Below are 17,455 nucleotides of genomic sequence, written 5' to 3'. Positions count from 1 at the left end.
TAATATGACTCTGGCCCACTCCTGTTTCTTCTCATTGAGAACCTTTAACAATAATGATGAAGGTGGATACATGTAATGAAGTCCATCAGATGAGAAATGTATCTCATAGGGATTGGGGATTGAGACCCCCTCTGGAGCAATACCTGACGCATTTTGCATTGGCTGCTGTAGCAAATAGATTGATCTATGGGAACCCCCATGCTAAGAATACCACCTGAAGGACTCAGCTGTTCAGTTCCCATTTGTAATTTAGAAAGCAATGTCTGCTGAGGTCATCTGCCATGGTTTTCTAAATATCTGGGAAGTAAGAAATTGTGATGACTATGTGGTTGGCTATGTACCAATTCCAGAGTTTTATCACTTCAGCACAGAGAGATGTGGAACGTGCTCCTCCCGGATGTTGATATAATACAATACATGCATGCCTAGTTGTCTGTCATCATTTTTAAGACTTTGATCTTATTAAAGGGAGACAGTTTCAGCAAGTATTTTTGACCACAATTTATAAAACATTCATGTGGAGAAGATGCTCTTGCAGTGACCATTTGCCTTGCACTTGTGAGGTCCCAGATGTGCCCACCAAACAAAAAAAAGCAAAGCAGCTGATATTTTCACTACAGTAGGGGGGTTCTGAAAGAATGGGACACCTGCACAAGTTTTGGTCGAGTCCTTCCACCAGCTGAGTGGCTGCAGAACCTATTGGGGAACAGACAGTAACCTGTCTAGGCTGTGATTACTTGGTTTGTAAACCGTTCAACACATCCCTGTAGACCTCAGAGATATAACCTGGCATGCTGCACTACAAAGTTGAAAGAAGCCAACATTTCCTGATATAATCTACCCAATCATCCTGATACAGGAAAACATCTATACCCCCAAAACATAGGTGGGCATCAACTACTACCATAATCTTTGAGTTTATCCGAGGTGCCAAAGGGAGCACCCAGTAGAGGTAGCGCTTCTTGCTGATTAGAAAATAAAGAAACCTCTTGTATGAAGGGTAACAGAAATATGAAAATATGCATTTTGAAGGGCAAAAGTCATGAACTAGTCTTCTAATTCTAACAACGAAATTATTGCTGTAAGAGTCACCATCCTGAATTTTTGCTCTTTTTGCATACTTATTCAGAGACCTGAGATCTAAAATTTGCCTCCATCCTTCATTCTTTTGGGGAATCTGGAAGCACTTTGAATAAAATCCCTTTTTCCTGTGCTGTACAGGAACTGGTTCTATTGCTCCGAAACACAGAACTGAGGCCATCTCTTGCATCAGCAATTGATCATGAGAAGAGTCCCTGAAGAGAGATGGGGAGTGGGAAGGGATAGGAGGAATAGATTTGAAATGAATAGTGTAACCAGATGTTATGGCTTCCAAAAAACATTTGTCTGATGTTATATTTTCCCATGCAGCCTAAAAATGGGAGTAGTGGCATCCAAAAGGAAGGAGAGGTGTAAGATGTTGCAGCTGAAAAACCCAGTCAATTGGATGGTTGACTTGACCAAGCCATCAAAACTGTCGCTAGGAGGACGTAGATGGCTGAAAAGATAGAGCTGTAGCTGAGTCCACAATGAGCTTATGATCATCATAAGGGGAGGTTTTCTACAGTACTCTAAACCTCTCTTTGGAAGCCCAACAGCTGCAACCAAGATGTTCTTATGACCACTGCAGTAGATATAGATTGTGTTGCAATATCTGCAGCATCCAAGGACACCTGGAGTGATGTCTTTGACAGGAGAGGACAGTCTTGTCTAATGGCCTTAAAGTGGTCATGATGGTCCTCTGGCAGGTGATCAATAAAGGAACAAAATTTGTTATAATTTAAATAGTTGTATTTGGCTATGAGTGCCTGATGGTTCGATATTCTGAAGTGAAGAGTGGCTGAAGTGTAGGATTTGTGACCAAAAAGATCAAACCTCCTGTGGTCCTTACTGTATGGGGTGGATTTGGCATTAACGGCATCCACTACTAGGGAACTTGGAGCTGGATGGGAAAATAAAAATTCTGATTTCCTGGCATGGACATAATATTTTTTATCCATCCCCGTGAAGGAAGGCGGTGAAGTAGCTGGAGTTTACTCAATTAACTCTTAGCAGGCTCGATAAGAGCTTCATTGGACCGGAATGGCAATTCTTATAGATGTCAAAGTGTGCAAAATAACGTAGGAGTTTGCGGTGGGACTCCTGAACCTCCTATAAGGGAATCTGAAGTGTGTCAGCAATTTCCTTCATCAGCTCCTGAAACTGCCTGAAGTCATCTGCCATAGAAGGTGGTGGAAGAAGGACAGCTTTGTGAGGCGTACTAGCGAAAGGTGTTATCTCCTAATCTGCTCTTGCTTCTTGCTCCTCAAAGGTTTCCTCCTCTGGCATAGGTGGTGGTATAGGAGGTTGAGGCAAATGGGCCCTTCTCTATTCCCGCCGGTGGTGCAAAGACCTTGTTGCAAATTGTTGACAATAGAATGCCCAGGGTCCTAGCAAGGCCACTGAGGGGGCCCAAAAGGCAAAGGTGGAGTCATCCATCTGTGTTCCTGCCGTGTGGTTGTCATTTGAGGTCTATCCTCCTGTAATATGTCAGTGTAGGAGGGAAAGCAACGTGACCAAGAACAGACACTGGAACCCTGCACCAAAATTTGAGAATCTGAGGAGTCCTCTTCCATGTGCTCCAAGGGTGGTGGTGGTGGTAGTGGTGGGAATAGATATTCAGTTTGCAAAGTAAATGGGGGTGAATATGATGATCTAGATCAGGGGAGGGCAAACTACAGGCCGGGGGCGCATCCTGCCCTCCGGACATTTTAATCCGGCCCTTGAGCTCCAACCGGGGAGCAGGGTTGGGGTCTTGCTCCGCTTGGCTCCCAGAACCAGTGGCATGTCCCACCTCCGGTTCCTATGCATAGGGACAGCCAAGGGACTCTGCATGTTGCCCTGCCCCCGTAGCTCCCACTGACCAGGAACCATGGCCAATAGCAGCTGCAGGGGCGGTGCCTGCAGACAGGGCAGCACACAGAGCCACTTGGCCGCGCCTCCACGTAGAAGCTGGAGAGGGGACATGCCATTGCTTCTGGGAGCTGCTTGAGATAAGAACTGCCCAGAGCCTGCACCCCTTAGTCCCGCCTGCACTCCAATCCCCTGCCCTAATCCCCCTCCAAACCCCTCAGCACCCTCCTCCACCCCAAACCCCTCATCCCCAGCGCCACCCCAGAGCCCACGCCCCCTCCTGCCCCCAATTTCGTAAGCATTCACGGCCCACCATACAATTTCCATACCCAGATGTGGCCTTCAGGCCAAAAAGTTTGCCCACTAGATGATAGAGGAGTCAGTGACCAAGAGAGTCTTGATGCCGACAAACCCCCAGCACTCATTAACAGAGGAGACTCTGGCTCTGAAGACACGATTAGGTCCTTGGGGTACCTAAATTCTTGTGGTACCAATGGTATCAAATATGGGGTCGAGTGAGAACCTGGGAGGACAGCTTTAGTCCCAATGCAGCTGGTACCCAACTTTTGACATTTGGGTGAGTCAGCTCTGATTGCATGAGCACCATAGGCAGCCAAGTGGTCTTTTGTACCCTTGACTTTAGTGTTACCTGTACCAAGTGTTGTTCAGGGATGGGCTTAGAACTCTCTTCAACAGTGTCTTTGCTGCTCTGGGTACAACTACCCGTACTCGGTACTGAGTTTATATTAGATGACTGACTCTTCTTCCTTTGCGGTACCAGTATCAGTCAGAGAATGCATGAAACTCCCCTTGGGATGTGCGGTCTCCATAGCATTCTTGTGAGTCAGCAACCAAGGTATTCTTGGGCCTGGTCTACACTATGAGTTTAATTCAAATTTAGCAGCGTTAAATCGAATTAACCCTGCACCCATCCACACAACGAAGCCATTTATTTCAAAATAAAGGGCTCTTAAAATTGATTTCTGTACTCCTCCCCGATGAGCGGAGTAGCGCCAAAATAGATACTGTCATTTCAAATTAGGGTTAGTGTGGCCGCAATTCGATGGTATTGGCCTCCAGGAGCTATCCCACAGTGCACATTGTGACCGCTCTGGACAGCAATCTGAACTCGGATGCACTGGCCAGGTAGACAGGAAAAGCCTCGCAAACATTTGAATTTCATTTCCTGTTTGCCCAGCACAGGAGAGCATAGGTGACCACAGAGAGCTCATCAGCACAGATAACCATGCAGGCCGATAATCGAAAAAGAGCACCAGCATGGACCGTATGGGAGGTATTGGATCTGATCACTAAATGGAGAGAGGATTCAGTGCTAGCAGAACTTCATTCAAAAAGACAAAACTTTTGAAAAAAATCTCCAAGGGCATGATGGAGAGAGGCCACAATAGGGACTCAGAGCAGTGCCGCGTGAAAGTCAAGGAACTCAGACAAGCCTATCAGAAAACAAAGGAGGCAAACGGTCGCTCCGGGTCAGAGCCGCAGACGTGCCGCTTCTACGCTGAGCTGCATGCAATTCTAGTGGGGGCCGCCACCACTACCCCACCTCTGACCGTGGATTCCGAGGCGGGAGTAATCTCATCAGCCACACCTGAGGATTCTGCGGACAGGGAAGAGAAAGAGGACGACGCCGAGCTTGTGGAGAGCACACAGCACTCCGTTCACCCCAACAGCCAGGATCTTTTTCTCAGCCTGACTGAAGTACCCTGACTGAAGGGTCTTGCGGCCTGCAGCATGCAGGGAGTCAGACCAGATGATCATAATGGTCCCTTCTGACCTTAAAGTCTATGAGTCTACCCTCCCAAGCCAGTACCCAAGACCATGACCCCATGGAAGGGACCTCAAGTGAGTTTACCTTTTAAAATATAAAACTTGTTTTAAAAGCAAGCGTTTTTTAATGATTACTTTGCCCTGAGGACTTGGGATGCATTCACGGCCAGTACAGCTACTGGAAAAGTCTGTTAACGTGTCTGGGGATGGAGCAGAAATCCTCCAGGGACATCTCCATGAAGCTCTCCTGGAGGTACTCCAAAAGCCTTTGCAGAAGGTTTCTGGGCAGTGCAGCCTTATTCCGTCCTCCATGGTAGGACACTTGACCACGCCATGCTAGTAACAAGTAATTTGGTATCATTGCATGACAAAGCCTGGAAGCATATGGTCCCAGTGTTTGCTGGCATTCAAGCAACATCCGTTCTTTATCTCGCTGTGTAATCCTCAGGAGAGTGATATCGCTCATGGTAACCTGGTTGAAATATGGGAATTTAATTAAGGGGACAGAGGTGGCCGTTCCTACTGGGCTGTTTGCCCAGTTGTGGTTGAAAAGAAATCCTTCCCTGCAGTTAGCGAAGTGCAGAGGGGGCGGGGGGGAGGGGAAATTGGCACTGAGCTTTTCGCCTTTGGCTAGCAGGAATCTTCCCTGATACCAGCCACACGGCCCGGGGGGGGGGGGGGGGGCACCGCAATCATCCCAGAGAATTGGATGGGGGGCGGGGGTTAGTTTGTTTTCTGCTGCTGAAGGTTAACAGGAAAACCGCAGCAGTCAACGGGCTTTGCTGGTATGTGGGAAAGGAGGGCGCAGGAGCCAAAAGACAATGGCTTACCATGGGCGCATGCAAGCCGAATTCTGTTGCCCAGACCTGCATCTGTGATCTCTAACACCAAAGCCACAGGCACTCGATATTAAGATGGAAAATGCAACCTTGTACTGAAATCACATGTGCTATGTAATGTGAATAGTGTTGTTCACCGTGAAAGAGTATAAGCATTGTTCTGTAAAATGTATCTTTCTAAAAACTTCTCTCCTTTTTTCCATCCCTCCAGCAGCTGCAAATTTTTCAAGCCTCCCTCCTCCGTCCCGAAGGCTATCTCAGATAAGGCAGCAGAGAAAGAGGACGCGAGACGAGATGTTCTCGGAAATAATGGAATGCACCCGCAATGAAAGAGCTCATTTGAACGAGTGGAAGGACACGGTATCTAAATACAGGAAAGATGCCAGTGAACGTGAGGTCATGAGGGACACTCGAGATGAGAGGTGGCAGGCTGCAATGCTGGGGCTGCTGCGTGATCAAACAGACATGCTCCGGCGTCTGGTGGAGCTTCAGGAACAGCAACAGGATAACAGAGTGCCACTGCAGCCGCTGTGTATAACCTCCCTCCCCCCTCACCATGTTCCATAGCCTCCTCACCCAGACGTGTAAGAACACAGGGTGGGAGGCTCCGTGCACCCTCCCACTCCACCCCAGTGGACAGCCCAACCAAAAGGCTGTCATTAAATTGAATTTTTTCAGTGGCCTTTTACTTCCCTCCTATCCTCCTCCCAAACCTCATCCAGGTTACCTTGTCGTTTCTCTCCCTAGGTTTATAATCAATTAATAAAGAATACATGATTTTTCAACAATACTGACTTTATTTCCTTTAAAAGCAAGCCGTGATTTAAGGTGGGAAGGTGGTTTGCTTACAGGGAATGAGTCAATCAAGGGGGCAGATTTTCAAACAAACAGAACTTTCACACCGTAGCCTGGCCAGTCATGAAACTGGTTTTCAAAGCTTCTCTGATGCGCAGCGCTTCCTGGTGTGATCTTCTAATTGCCCTGGTGTCTGGCTGCGCATAATCAGCAGCCAGGCGATTTGCCTCAGCCTCCCACCCCGCCATAAAAGTCTCCCCCTTATTCTCACAGATAGTGGAGCACACAGCAAGCAGCAATAACGATGGGGATATTGGTTTGGCTGAGGTCTGACCGAGTCAGTAACGAGCGCCAGTGACCTTTTAAACGGCCAAATGCACATTCTACCACCATTCTGCACTTCTCAGCCTGTAGTTGAACAGCTCCTGATTCCTGTCCAGGCTGCCTGTGTATGGCTTCATGAGCCATGGCATTAAGGGATAGGCTGGGTCCCCAAGGATAACTATAGGCATTTCAATATCCCCAATGGTTATTTTCTGGTCCGGGAAGTAAGTCCCTTGCTGCAGCCGTTTAAACGGAGTAGTGTTCCTGAAGACGCGAGCGTCATGAACCTTTCCCGGCCAGCCCACGTTGATGTTGGTGAAACGTCCCTTGTGATCCACAAGTGCTTGCAGCACCATTGAAAAGTACGCCTTGAGGTTTATGTACTGGGTACCCTGGTGCTCTGGTGCCAAGATAGGGATATGGGTTCCATCTATCACCCCACCACAGTTAGGGAATCCCATTGCAGCAAAGCCATCCACTATGACCTGCACATTTCCCAGAGTCACTACCTTTCGTAGCAGCAGCTCAGTGATTGCTTTGGCTACTTGCATCACAGCAGCCCCCACAGTAGATTTGCCCACTCCAAATTGATTCCTGACTGCCCTGTAGCTGTCTGGCATTGGAAGCTTCCACAGGGCTATCGCCACTCGCTTCTCAACTGTGAGGGCTGCTCTCATCTTGGTATTCTGACGCTTCAGGGCAGGGGACAGCAAGTCACAAAGTTCCATGAAAGTGCCCTTACGCATGCGAAAGTTTCGCAGCCACTGGGAATCGTCCCACACCTGCAACACTATGCGGTCCCATCAGTCTGTGCTTGTTTCCCGGGCCCAGAATCGGCATTCCACGGCTACAACCTCCCCGTTAACAGCATGATCTCCAAAGCACCGGGGCCCACGGTTTAATAGAATTCCATGTCCATGTCTTCATTACTCTCGCCACCACGCTGCCGTAGCCTACTCCTCGCCGCCTGGTTTTGCAGGTTCTGGTTCAGCATAAACCGCATGATAACGCGCGAGGTGTTTACAATGTTCATGACTGCTGTCTTGAGCTGAGTGGGCTCCATGCTTGCCGTGGTATTGCATCTGCACTGTTTACCCAGGAAAAGGTGCGAAACAGTTGTCTGCCGTTGCTTCCCTGGAGAGGGTGGAGGATGTACCCAGAACCACCCGAGACATTGTTTTTGGCCCCATCAGGCATTGGGATCTCAACCCAGAATTCCAATGGGCGGAGGAGACTGTGGGAACTATGGGATAGCTACCCACAGTGCAACGCTCTGGAAACTGACGCTAGCCCTGGTACATGGACGCATATCGCCGAATTAATGTGCTTAGTGTGGCCGCATACATTCAACTTTATACAATCTGTTTCCAAAATTCGGATTAATCCCGTAGTGTAGACATACCCTTGGAGATTTACTCCTTCCCTCCTTCTTCTTAGAGGCAGATGTCAATGAGGACTTTGATACCATAGATGTACTTGGTGCTGTGTTACTGCATACATCTCTACGGGTCTCCAGTGATTGAGATTTTTATGGGGATGAGGCACTAGCAGAACTGGGAGTGTATGTACACAGTGGTCCTCCACCCTGGATCCAAAGATGATTGTAAATCTTGCTCCATCATAAGAAGTTTAAATTTGATCTCTCTATTTTTCCAAGATGAAGAAAGTACAGTACTTGCACTTACTGGAATATACAGATCACGCAAACAGCAGAGGCACTGGCAATGCCCATCACTTACTGGAATAAGCTCATGGCAGGAGAGGCACCTCTTGAATCATGGGGAGCCCAGCATACCCAAGTAAAATAATGAAAAATAACCCTTAGAAGGGGAAGCTCTTAACTATCTAACTCAGGGGTCTCAAACTCAAATGACCACGAGGGCTAGTTCATTGGCCCGAGGGCCGCAACACTGACACACACCCCCTCACTGCCGCCAGCCCTGCCCAGTCTCCACCCCTTCCATGGGGCCCCGCCTCTTCCCACCCCTTCCCTGCCCTCATTCCAACCCCTTCCCTGAAGTCCTCACCCCAGCACTGCCCCCTCCCTGCCCCCAGAGGGTGCATGATGGATGTGGCGGGGGCTCAGGGCAGGGAGTTAAGGTGAAGCACAGGATTGGGGTGCAGGCAGGGGGCTCAGGGCAGGGAGTTGGGGTGCAGAAGGGGTGTGGGATGCTGCAGGGGGCTCAGGGCACGGGGTTGAGGTGCAGGTAGGGGGCTGGGGTTCAGGCAGGGGGCTCCGGGCAGGGAGTTGGGGTGCAGAAGGGGTGTGGGGTGCAGCAGGGGGCTCAGGGCACGGGGCTCAGGGCAGAGGTGCAGATGGGGCGGGATGCAGGCAGGGGGTTGGGGCTCAAACAGGGGACAGGGTGCAGACAGGGGGCTCAGGGCAGGGAGTTGGGGGGGCGGGGTGCAGGAGGGCTTCGGGATCCGAGGTGGCAGCGGCCCCGGCCCCGCTCTGGGAAGTAGCTGGAACCACGTCCCTGCGGCCCCTGGGGGAGGGGCACGCAGGGCTCTGCACGCTGCTTGCCGCGCCTCCAGGTACCGCCCCCAAAGCTCCCATTGGCCGCAGTTCCCCATTCCCGGCTAATGGGAGCTCCGGGGGGGTGGTGCCTGGAAGCCAGGCCGGGAAGCAACACATGGACGGAGCCCTCTGCTTCTTCCCCCACCCCACCCCCCTGCAGGGACATGATGCCAGCTTCAGGGAGCGGCGCGGGGATCGAAGGGGGCAATCCCATGTGTGTAGTTTGCCCACCCCTGGCCTGGAGGTAGGCGGGGGGGCGGGGGCGGGCCACTTGGCGGGCCACATGTTTGAGACCTCTGATCTAACTAAATCTGAAATTAATAAAAATTGTATTATTTTTAAGAAAAAGAAAAAAAAATGAACTGTTCCAACAAGTGTAAACACTAAGTGACTAATTATATGCTAACAAGTATCAGAGGGGTAGCCGTGTTAGTCTGAATCTGTAAAAAGCAACAGAGGGTCCTGTGGCACCTTTAAGACTAACAGAAGTATTGGGAGCATAAGCTTTTGTGGGTAAGAACCTCATATGCTAACAATTGCTGAAATATTAGAGAGAACAGGCACCTGGAGACTGTCTCATGCTGAAGGCAGTTGAAAAGGATCTGAGGGTGGTTTGCCTGCACTGTCGCATATAGCCTCAGCACAGGGCACAAGGATGAGTGGAGCAAATGCATGAGCAGGACACTACTAGAAGAAGAATCCTAAAAAAACACTAAGCAGCATTCATTTTTACATTCCAAACCATTAAGGAATCAGTGATTGTAAAAGGTGTCCAAATGAGCATGCTGATTCCTGAAGTCATCTACCCACAGTGCAGTTAACAGCATGGCCAGCAGCACTGCAAGTTTCCCAACACTTAATTAGGAACATACCTCAAACCAAACCTGGAGGGACTCCCACTGTTTCAACCACGGTACCAATTAGTGACAACTGTCATTGTGGGTTGCTGAGTCTTTGCCCCCGGGAACAAGAATGACACCAACAATTTGTTTCACACAAGCTATAGAACAGCTATCAGATGGTAACAATTCCATTTCTTAGTATTTATATTTTTATTCATATACTCATCAAGTGTGCTGTTTCTAGTAAAGGAATCTTATAAACCTTCATTTCTAATGGTATCAAAGCAAATATTACCCCAAACATATTTCATTTGGGTCAACTGTTCCAAATGACAATAAGGGTTGTGTATATTGTATTATCTGAAGGGGTTCTGAGAAACTTGCCTCGCTAAAGAAAGGACATTCCATATTTTTTTTATTTTATTTCCTTCATTCTTATGCTCCACTTTGTCTTCCATAATAAGGCAACTTTTGTTCAGTCTTATCTGCAATCTGCTTAAGACTACTTTCCAATATTTTTGAAAATTACAATTTTTGATTTCTAAAACCCATTTAAAAAAACCCATTCTCTCTCTGATTTGGCTTGTCCCGCTCTCCCCTTTTCTTTTTACTCTAATTTTTAACTCAGCTGTCCATCTCTTCTCCATTTTCTGTGTAAATCAATCCCTTCTCCCAGGCTCTCTAAACATATGCCAAATAGTCTCATGTCACCAGTTTTCATGGTTCTCCTTCACCCTGGAAACCCAACAGTCCCTATCCTTGATCTCCCAGACAGCTCAAGAGCCAGTCTGCACCCTTATCTCTGTCTTTCCTTTCACAACTGTGGGTCTTTTTTCCTCCTCCTCCAACAAAGTTTCATAGACTCATAGACTCATAGACTTTAAGGTCAGAAGGGACCATTATGATCATCTGGTCTGACCCCCTGCATGCTGCAGGCCGCAAGACCCTTCCCTGGACTCTGCCGTTGAAGTCCCCAATCCTGTGTTTTAGTGACTTCAATCGGCTGAGACCCTCCTGCTAGTGATCCCTGCCCCATGCTGCGGAGGAAGGCGAAAAACCTCCAGAGGCTCAGCCAATCTACCCTGGAGGAAAATTCCTTCCCGACCCCAAATATGGCGATCAGTAATACCCCGAGCATATAGGCAAGAGTCTCTAGCCTGACCCTTGTTGGCCATTATGCTATTCATGTACCATTGCTTGGTTTTCCTCGTCTACTATGTTTTACCATTAAACCAGCTTCAGCTTCTTACTTTCTTCCCTTTCCTTGTCATCCAGTTCCCACAATTTTCTCCCCATTCTCAGATCTCTATAGCATGATGGAGGGAAGAACTGTACTGAATCTTATTGAGTCCCTTGCAGAGGGATAGAAGAGGAAGTAGTATGTCAATCAATGTGTTGCTTGCTGCTGCTCAGATTTGGCTGGGAAGGCACAGCAAGCATGACATTAGGAAATCTCAGCTAAAGGCAGAGAACCTTTGTTATGGAGAGAGATTTTTATTAAAATTAGATAAAAACCTGAGCTGTGTCTATACTAGTGCTTCACTCTGGAAAGCAGTTTAACATTTTTCTAGTGTAGATATACTAAAAGAACAGGGCTGATGGGCTTGGAAGGGAGCACATCCAGCCCTGCTTAGCTGGAAGACAGGCTATTGTAACACAGAGCTTTTGAGGGAGCTGAGAGCAACAGCAATATAGGAGTGGTATATGGAAGAGTCCAATAGCACCTCGAAGAAAAGAAAACACAGGGAAGAACCACAGAGAGAAAGATGGAAGAAACTGAAACAAGATAGCTAGACAAAATGCACAGAAACAATAGGAGAAGAGAAGAGAACAAAACCCAGACATGGTGATGTATTTTTTTAAAAGTACATTATGTAATCTGGTGGATGGATGTCAGCTACTGACCTAATTAAAGGTGGTAGTTAACTTGACTGAAAAAGCCTCAAAAATAAAGCCTCCTCTCTAAAATTTTGGGCCCCATCTGTTAAGAGTAGTTTGACAGGAAATCAACATTTTCCCTGTTTTCAGACAAAGAAAACTAAAGCCTTGTACAAGGAAGCCAATTTACAACATACTTTAAATTATACCACACTACTCTGTGACCTTGGACAAGTCACTTAATATTTCTGTACTTCATTTTACTCATTGGATACTACTACTTGCAATCCTCACAGATATACTGAGAGGTTTAATTTTTGTCAAATACTCAGTCTTTGGGGGAAATGCTCTCTTTTAAAGGGCTAAATATTAAGCAAATTAAACCCGATACGTACATATCAAGAAGGAGAGACTTACCTTTTCCATAGAAGAACTTTCGGTAATAATATGCTCCAAGATCAATGTGTTCTATAATATAACGCTTAACTTTCTCCCGGTGAATTGACTGATTCTCTCTTGGCACCTCCAGTACAGAAACACCAGCATTCGTGCAGTGGGAACTTAGAGAGGATTCAAAGGAACAACTTTCACCTGAAGCAAAAGATGCAGAGTTTGCCCTGGAAAGTGCAATCCTCCTATCTCCTTCTCCACCAGTTTCATTCCTGAAGTAAGGGCAACTCAGGATTAAGTCATTGCTTTTCCCATCACCCTCATCAGCATCTAGGTTTTCTTTTGAATTGAGGTCCTCTTTACTTCCCAAAGGAGATTCACAGTTTCCAATCTGGCCTGCTGTCATTTGAGTTTGTGATGCGGCTGAAGCCCCAGTGGTTATATTTTTTCTTTTTCCCACATTAACCCTGGTAGCCATTGCTTCATTTATGTTAAATAAAATGCTCTGAACATCATAATGTGCAAAACATTTTTGACAGTTCCAAGGACGAATGTTTTGCTCAAATCTACCATCATCCAGTTCTGAGGAAAATTTGAAAGTTTCATGCTCACTTTTAACAGTTCTCAGTTTTCTAAACAGAGATGTTTCTACTGCTTCTGATTTTAGTCTCCATTTGAAAGATTTGTCCCTGTCTCTACCAATAAGCAGGGCACTATCCATATAATCCAATCCAGAAATCCTGACAAATTCTCCCCTGGAAATCTGTGTGGCAGCATGAAGACTTGGAGAAATTGTAGGGTCACAGCGGAAAAACTCGGGAAATCCAAATGGAGCAAGAGTTTTATGTTCAAAGTTTTCCACTCGATATCCTCTGAGCATTGCAAAAAAATTCTCACCAGATAAACCTTGCCTGTCAATTGAAGAAGTACTTCCATATTCTCTATGAAGAGCTGCTCCCGTATTTGGGTTAACAGCATTCTGGTCCAACACATCTTCAGCATCAATATCACTAATGGTGACATCACTGTTGCTTCTTTGTCTTATGGGATGAAGTCCCCTCTGGGGCGAATGGACAAAGAGATCTCCTATTGTATATTTGGTCTCTTCAAATTCCAAATCCAACTGCTGTTCTTGTTGCCCATCACTTTGGTCATTTTGTCCATTTGGAATTACTGATCCAACACTCTCATAACTGGTTTGAGGTCTACTTTCCCATACTGCTTTACTTAGTTCCTTAGAGCAATCCTTTTTAGGAGGCCATTCAGATACCCTCGCTCGGACACCCATTTTAGGCATAGCTGGTGTACCATTAGTTTGATTACTTTCATTTTTGCTAGAGGTATTCAAAGAAGCAGGCGGACCCAGGTTACCATTTAAAGCTTTAAATTTTCTAGCAAAGTAGTCATCGGACTGCATACTTTTTGAAGACTCCTTGAACTTTGAGGACGTTCGGCTGGGTTTCTGCTTATCTTCTTGTGAAGACCTTTGATCGCTCATGTCCACTCAAGGGCAAAGAAGTACCTAGTCTTACCTCCAAGACTGGTACTACCGTTATTACATTATCATCACATATGGAACAGAGAATTGCAAAATAAGACAACTACTGTCTGTATCAGAGCATAATGGTATCAGAGTGCCATTTTTGTTAAAAAAAATATATCAGAAAAAGAGGTCTTCATAATATTTCCTTCAGTTTAGAAGTGTTCAATCTGATATCAATCCAGGTATATTCCTTGTACCTGTTCTGAAAAAGAAAAATGTGCATTAAAATGATATACATTCAAGAGCAGGAAGTCTACAGTGTTACTTGTAAATATAAAACATCCTAAACACCATTAGTGGTCCATATATTCTCAAAGGAACTCAGATACAAACATACTGAGAATATTATAAATTATGTAGTCAGAAAGGTAAAGATAGAAGTATGTTCTGATTTGCACTTCTCAGCAACCAATGAATTAGCCCAGTAATATTCGTAATGCTAAAGATACAGAATATGTAAGATCAATCCACAGATTGTTATTAACGTATGGAAGAACTTATCTATAAACATAACATAAGCCACTACAGTTAACCAATTTAAATCCACTATTAATACATCCCTGCCTAATTAATTTAAATCTGCAATAGATTACAGACCTATTCCATTTGTCTTCTTTTCCTACTTACATCTTGGTATCTTTCTCAATACCCTCCTAATGCATGGAATGCCCTCCTCATCCCAGTTTGCCAAAATTACTCTCCATATTGAAGCATCTCCTGAAAAGTCACTTCTGTGATGCTCATATGAACAGAGTCAACAGTAATAAGGAAATCAGAAGGCATACTCTTCAAGTTACTCTTTACTGTAGGTTTTCCAGTGCAACCTCCTTTTTTGTAGGTCTCTGAAAACAAAAGCACTTTGGGGCAGGGACCGCGCTCAGCCAATATCATAACTCAAAAATGTACTTGTGAGTACATCTGCTAAAAACTAAAGCCTGGTCTATTCTAAAATATTGGGTAGGTTTAATTATGTCAGTGAGAAGTGTGAAAAATCCATGCTCCTGAATAGCATAGTTAAGCCGACCTAAGTTCCTGTGTAGTCAGAGCTAAGTAGATGGAAAAATTCTTCTGTCGACCTAGCTACCAACACTCGGGGAGGTGGATTACATACACCAACAGGAGAACGCCTCCCATCGACAGACAGTGTCTACATTGAAGCACTACAGCAGCACAGCTGTGCCACTGTAGCATTTTAAGTGTAGATGAGCCCTGAGTGTTTCAATTTCATGGATGATAGACTGGAAGAATGCATAGGTGATTCTGTCCACTGGTACAAAATATTCAGTAAAATTTAGTCTGATCAGGAAAAACATTCAGTTGGTGATTAGAGCTGGTTGGAACATTTTCAGTGAAATTTCATTTAATTGAAGCCAAAACACTCGAAACATCATGGAGATGTATCAGTTTCAACCAAGTTTAAAGTACATGCTCTCCCTGGGTCAGTCATCTGGAACAAAAAAAAACTCTTCTCAATCAGATAGAGCAGGGACTTGAATCAGGGTTTCCCATATCCCACACCAGTGCTCTAGCCACCAGGTTATCGAGTCAGATACCTTCCCAAATTGGAAAGCTCAAGCTTCTCTCTGAAATGGACATTTTGACACAATTCTGTTTACGAAAAATGTTTGAAAGGTTTTATTTTTCTTCAAAATGCAGATGAAAACAGTTTCAAAAACTCAAACGTTGCTACAAAACAGAATGGTCTTCCTCCAGCCAGCTCAACTAGTAAATATCTATTAAATTGTGGAACAATCCTTCCCACAGATGTGATTTAAAACTACGCTGGACAAGAACATAACATAACATATACTGTAAGGAACAATCCTGTGGTGCTAGTGTTTAAAATCTTCTATTCTAAAGGTCTCTTTGGTTGTAATTTCTATTTTATTTCTATATGGCAATATTTCTGTTACATTTACTCTGAATTATAGTACACTTAAGTAATCCTTGAAAGTGAATTACAAGGATTTTGTTCCAAGCAAAAATGTTCCAAACATTTTACAGTTAAATATTCCAGTTGTGTTGCAGAAAATATGTAGTCGCTTCAAATTTACAAGTACTAATGAAGACAAGTCTTTGAAAACTAGGTCTTTCTTTGAAGAGGGAGGGTGCGGGGGCACAGAATTTTGAATTTGGGACTTGCCAGTTAGGCAAACAGAGATGATATTGCAAACACTGTAAACCATGCTGGAAAGTAAAAGAGTCCCAGCGGAAACTTAAAGGCAAAACCAGTAGGCAGATCTCTAGACAAGGAAGAGAGGAGAACTCCAATTAATTTTTTTTTAAATGGCAATTCCTTTCATTGTAATACATCTAGGAAACAGCAGTAAGGTACTGCATGATTTCCTTCTATTTTACTATTTGGAGGATTTACGTTACTTCATTCTTAATCTCACTGCAGAACAGCTGTAACTGAAGCATATTCTCTTTTATATTTCTCTGATTGCTAATCTAAGAGGCTACAGCTACTATGCTAATGAACGACATGCTGGTTGCTTCCCATAACAACAACATGGCAGCCAAGTTGGCAAACGTTAATTCAATCAAACATTGAAATACTAGAACACTAAAATATTTTTCAATTGTTTTAATAGTTTTCAGGATAATCATGTAGAGGAATGTGCACAGGGTATGCACATCCATCTGCAGCCATGTCCAGTGCTTTTCTCCCATTGCGAAAGATCAGTTTAAGGGTGAGGCAAGATTGAATGTTATCTACTCCCACAGCAGCTTTTCTTCTTTGGGCAGTAAGAAACAATGTAATGATCTTTCAAGATGTTTCAAATAAGGATGTGCACATTTAGGGCAGTTTTACACAGAGAGGGTAAATTGTACTGAAAGCGTCCTGTAGTTCAGTGAAGTTAGTTGGATGGAAGTAAGAGGAGGGCAGAGAGGAAAACGTTTCTTTCCTACCTATATTACAAAAAGTATTTCAAAATATTATTGGGGGGAAAGATTAAATTTAAGCTTTACAAAAGAACTTTTTTCTTCCATGTCTGGAGGAACACGGGAACCTGAACTCAGGCTTTGCCTGGTATAGCAAGTCTGAAGCCCATTGTATATCAACCTTAGTTAGTTAACAGTATTTAGAGTGCATAATCAGTCTTGCACTTGAAACTGTTTCCATTTTGCTGCACAGCAGAAAACAGGCCAAAAACATGTTAAGAACATGGTCTTCTTAAGGAACAAAAAAAAAGTTGTGTTCCAGCCTAAGACCTTAAACACAATACCTACCTGTAGGTTAAAGCAAAAAAGTTTTGCTTGCCCACAGTGATCAACCAAACTGTTTACATGTTAGTTTGCATGGAGTCTGATTAAAATATTTTTAAAATATGACACACGGGATCTTTAAAAATATTTTTAAAGCATTTTACATTCCTTTGGTAAAAATAAAATGCAAGTAGGAAAATATCTTGTGGTATATCTAACACTTTTGGGAAAAATTACTATTACAGAACTAAAGCACAAGAAAGAGTTTCTGTATGAATTATGGTATCGTGTAAACTACTGACAGTAGCAACTAATAAGTGTTTCTTCATATTCTTCAAAGAGTTTTCTCCAGATGTCAACTAAAGTGATGTTAGAGGATTGGAGGTCCCCCCCCCCC

General features: G+C 44.8%; 1 protein-coding gene across 8 annotated transcripts in view; it reads right to left on the bottom strand.

Annotated features, from left to right (window-relative positions):
- The window catches only part of SIPA1L2 (signal induced proliferation associated 1 like 2), a 147,997-nt gene that overhangs the window by 125,541 nt on the left and 5,001 nt on the right, over positions 1 to 17,455 (bottom strand). For all 8 annotated transcript variants that reach the window (XM_034765105.1, XM_034765108.1, XM_034765106.1 and 5 more), the window contains exon 2: positions 12,333 to 14,050. In XM_034765105.1, coding sequence (XP_034620996.1) covers positions 12,333 to 13,803 — 1,471 coding nt within the window. In that variant the 5' untranslated portion in view covers positions 13,804 to 14,050. The remainder of the gene's footprint in view (positions 1 to 12,332; positions 14,051 to 17,455) is intronic.

Source organism: Trachemys scripta, chromosome 3 (assembly GCF_013100865.1).
Source record: "Trachemys scripta elegans isolate TJP31775 chromosome 3, CAS_Tse_1.0, whole genome shotgun sequence".
In the NCBI taxonomy this organism is placed as follows: Eukaryota; Metazoa; Chordata; order Testudines; family Emydidae; genus Trachemys; species Trachemys scripta.
The sequence above is the reverse complement of the archived record's forward strand: the minus strand, read 5'-3'. Positions and strand labels throughout refer to the sequence as shown.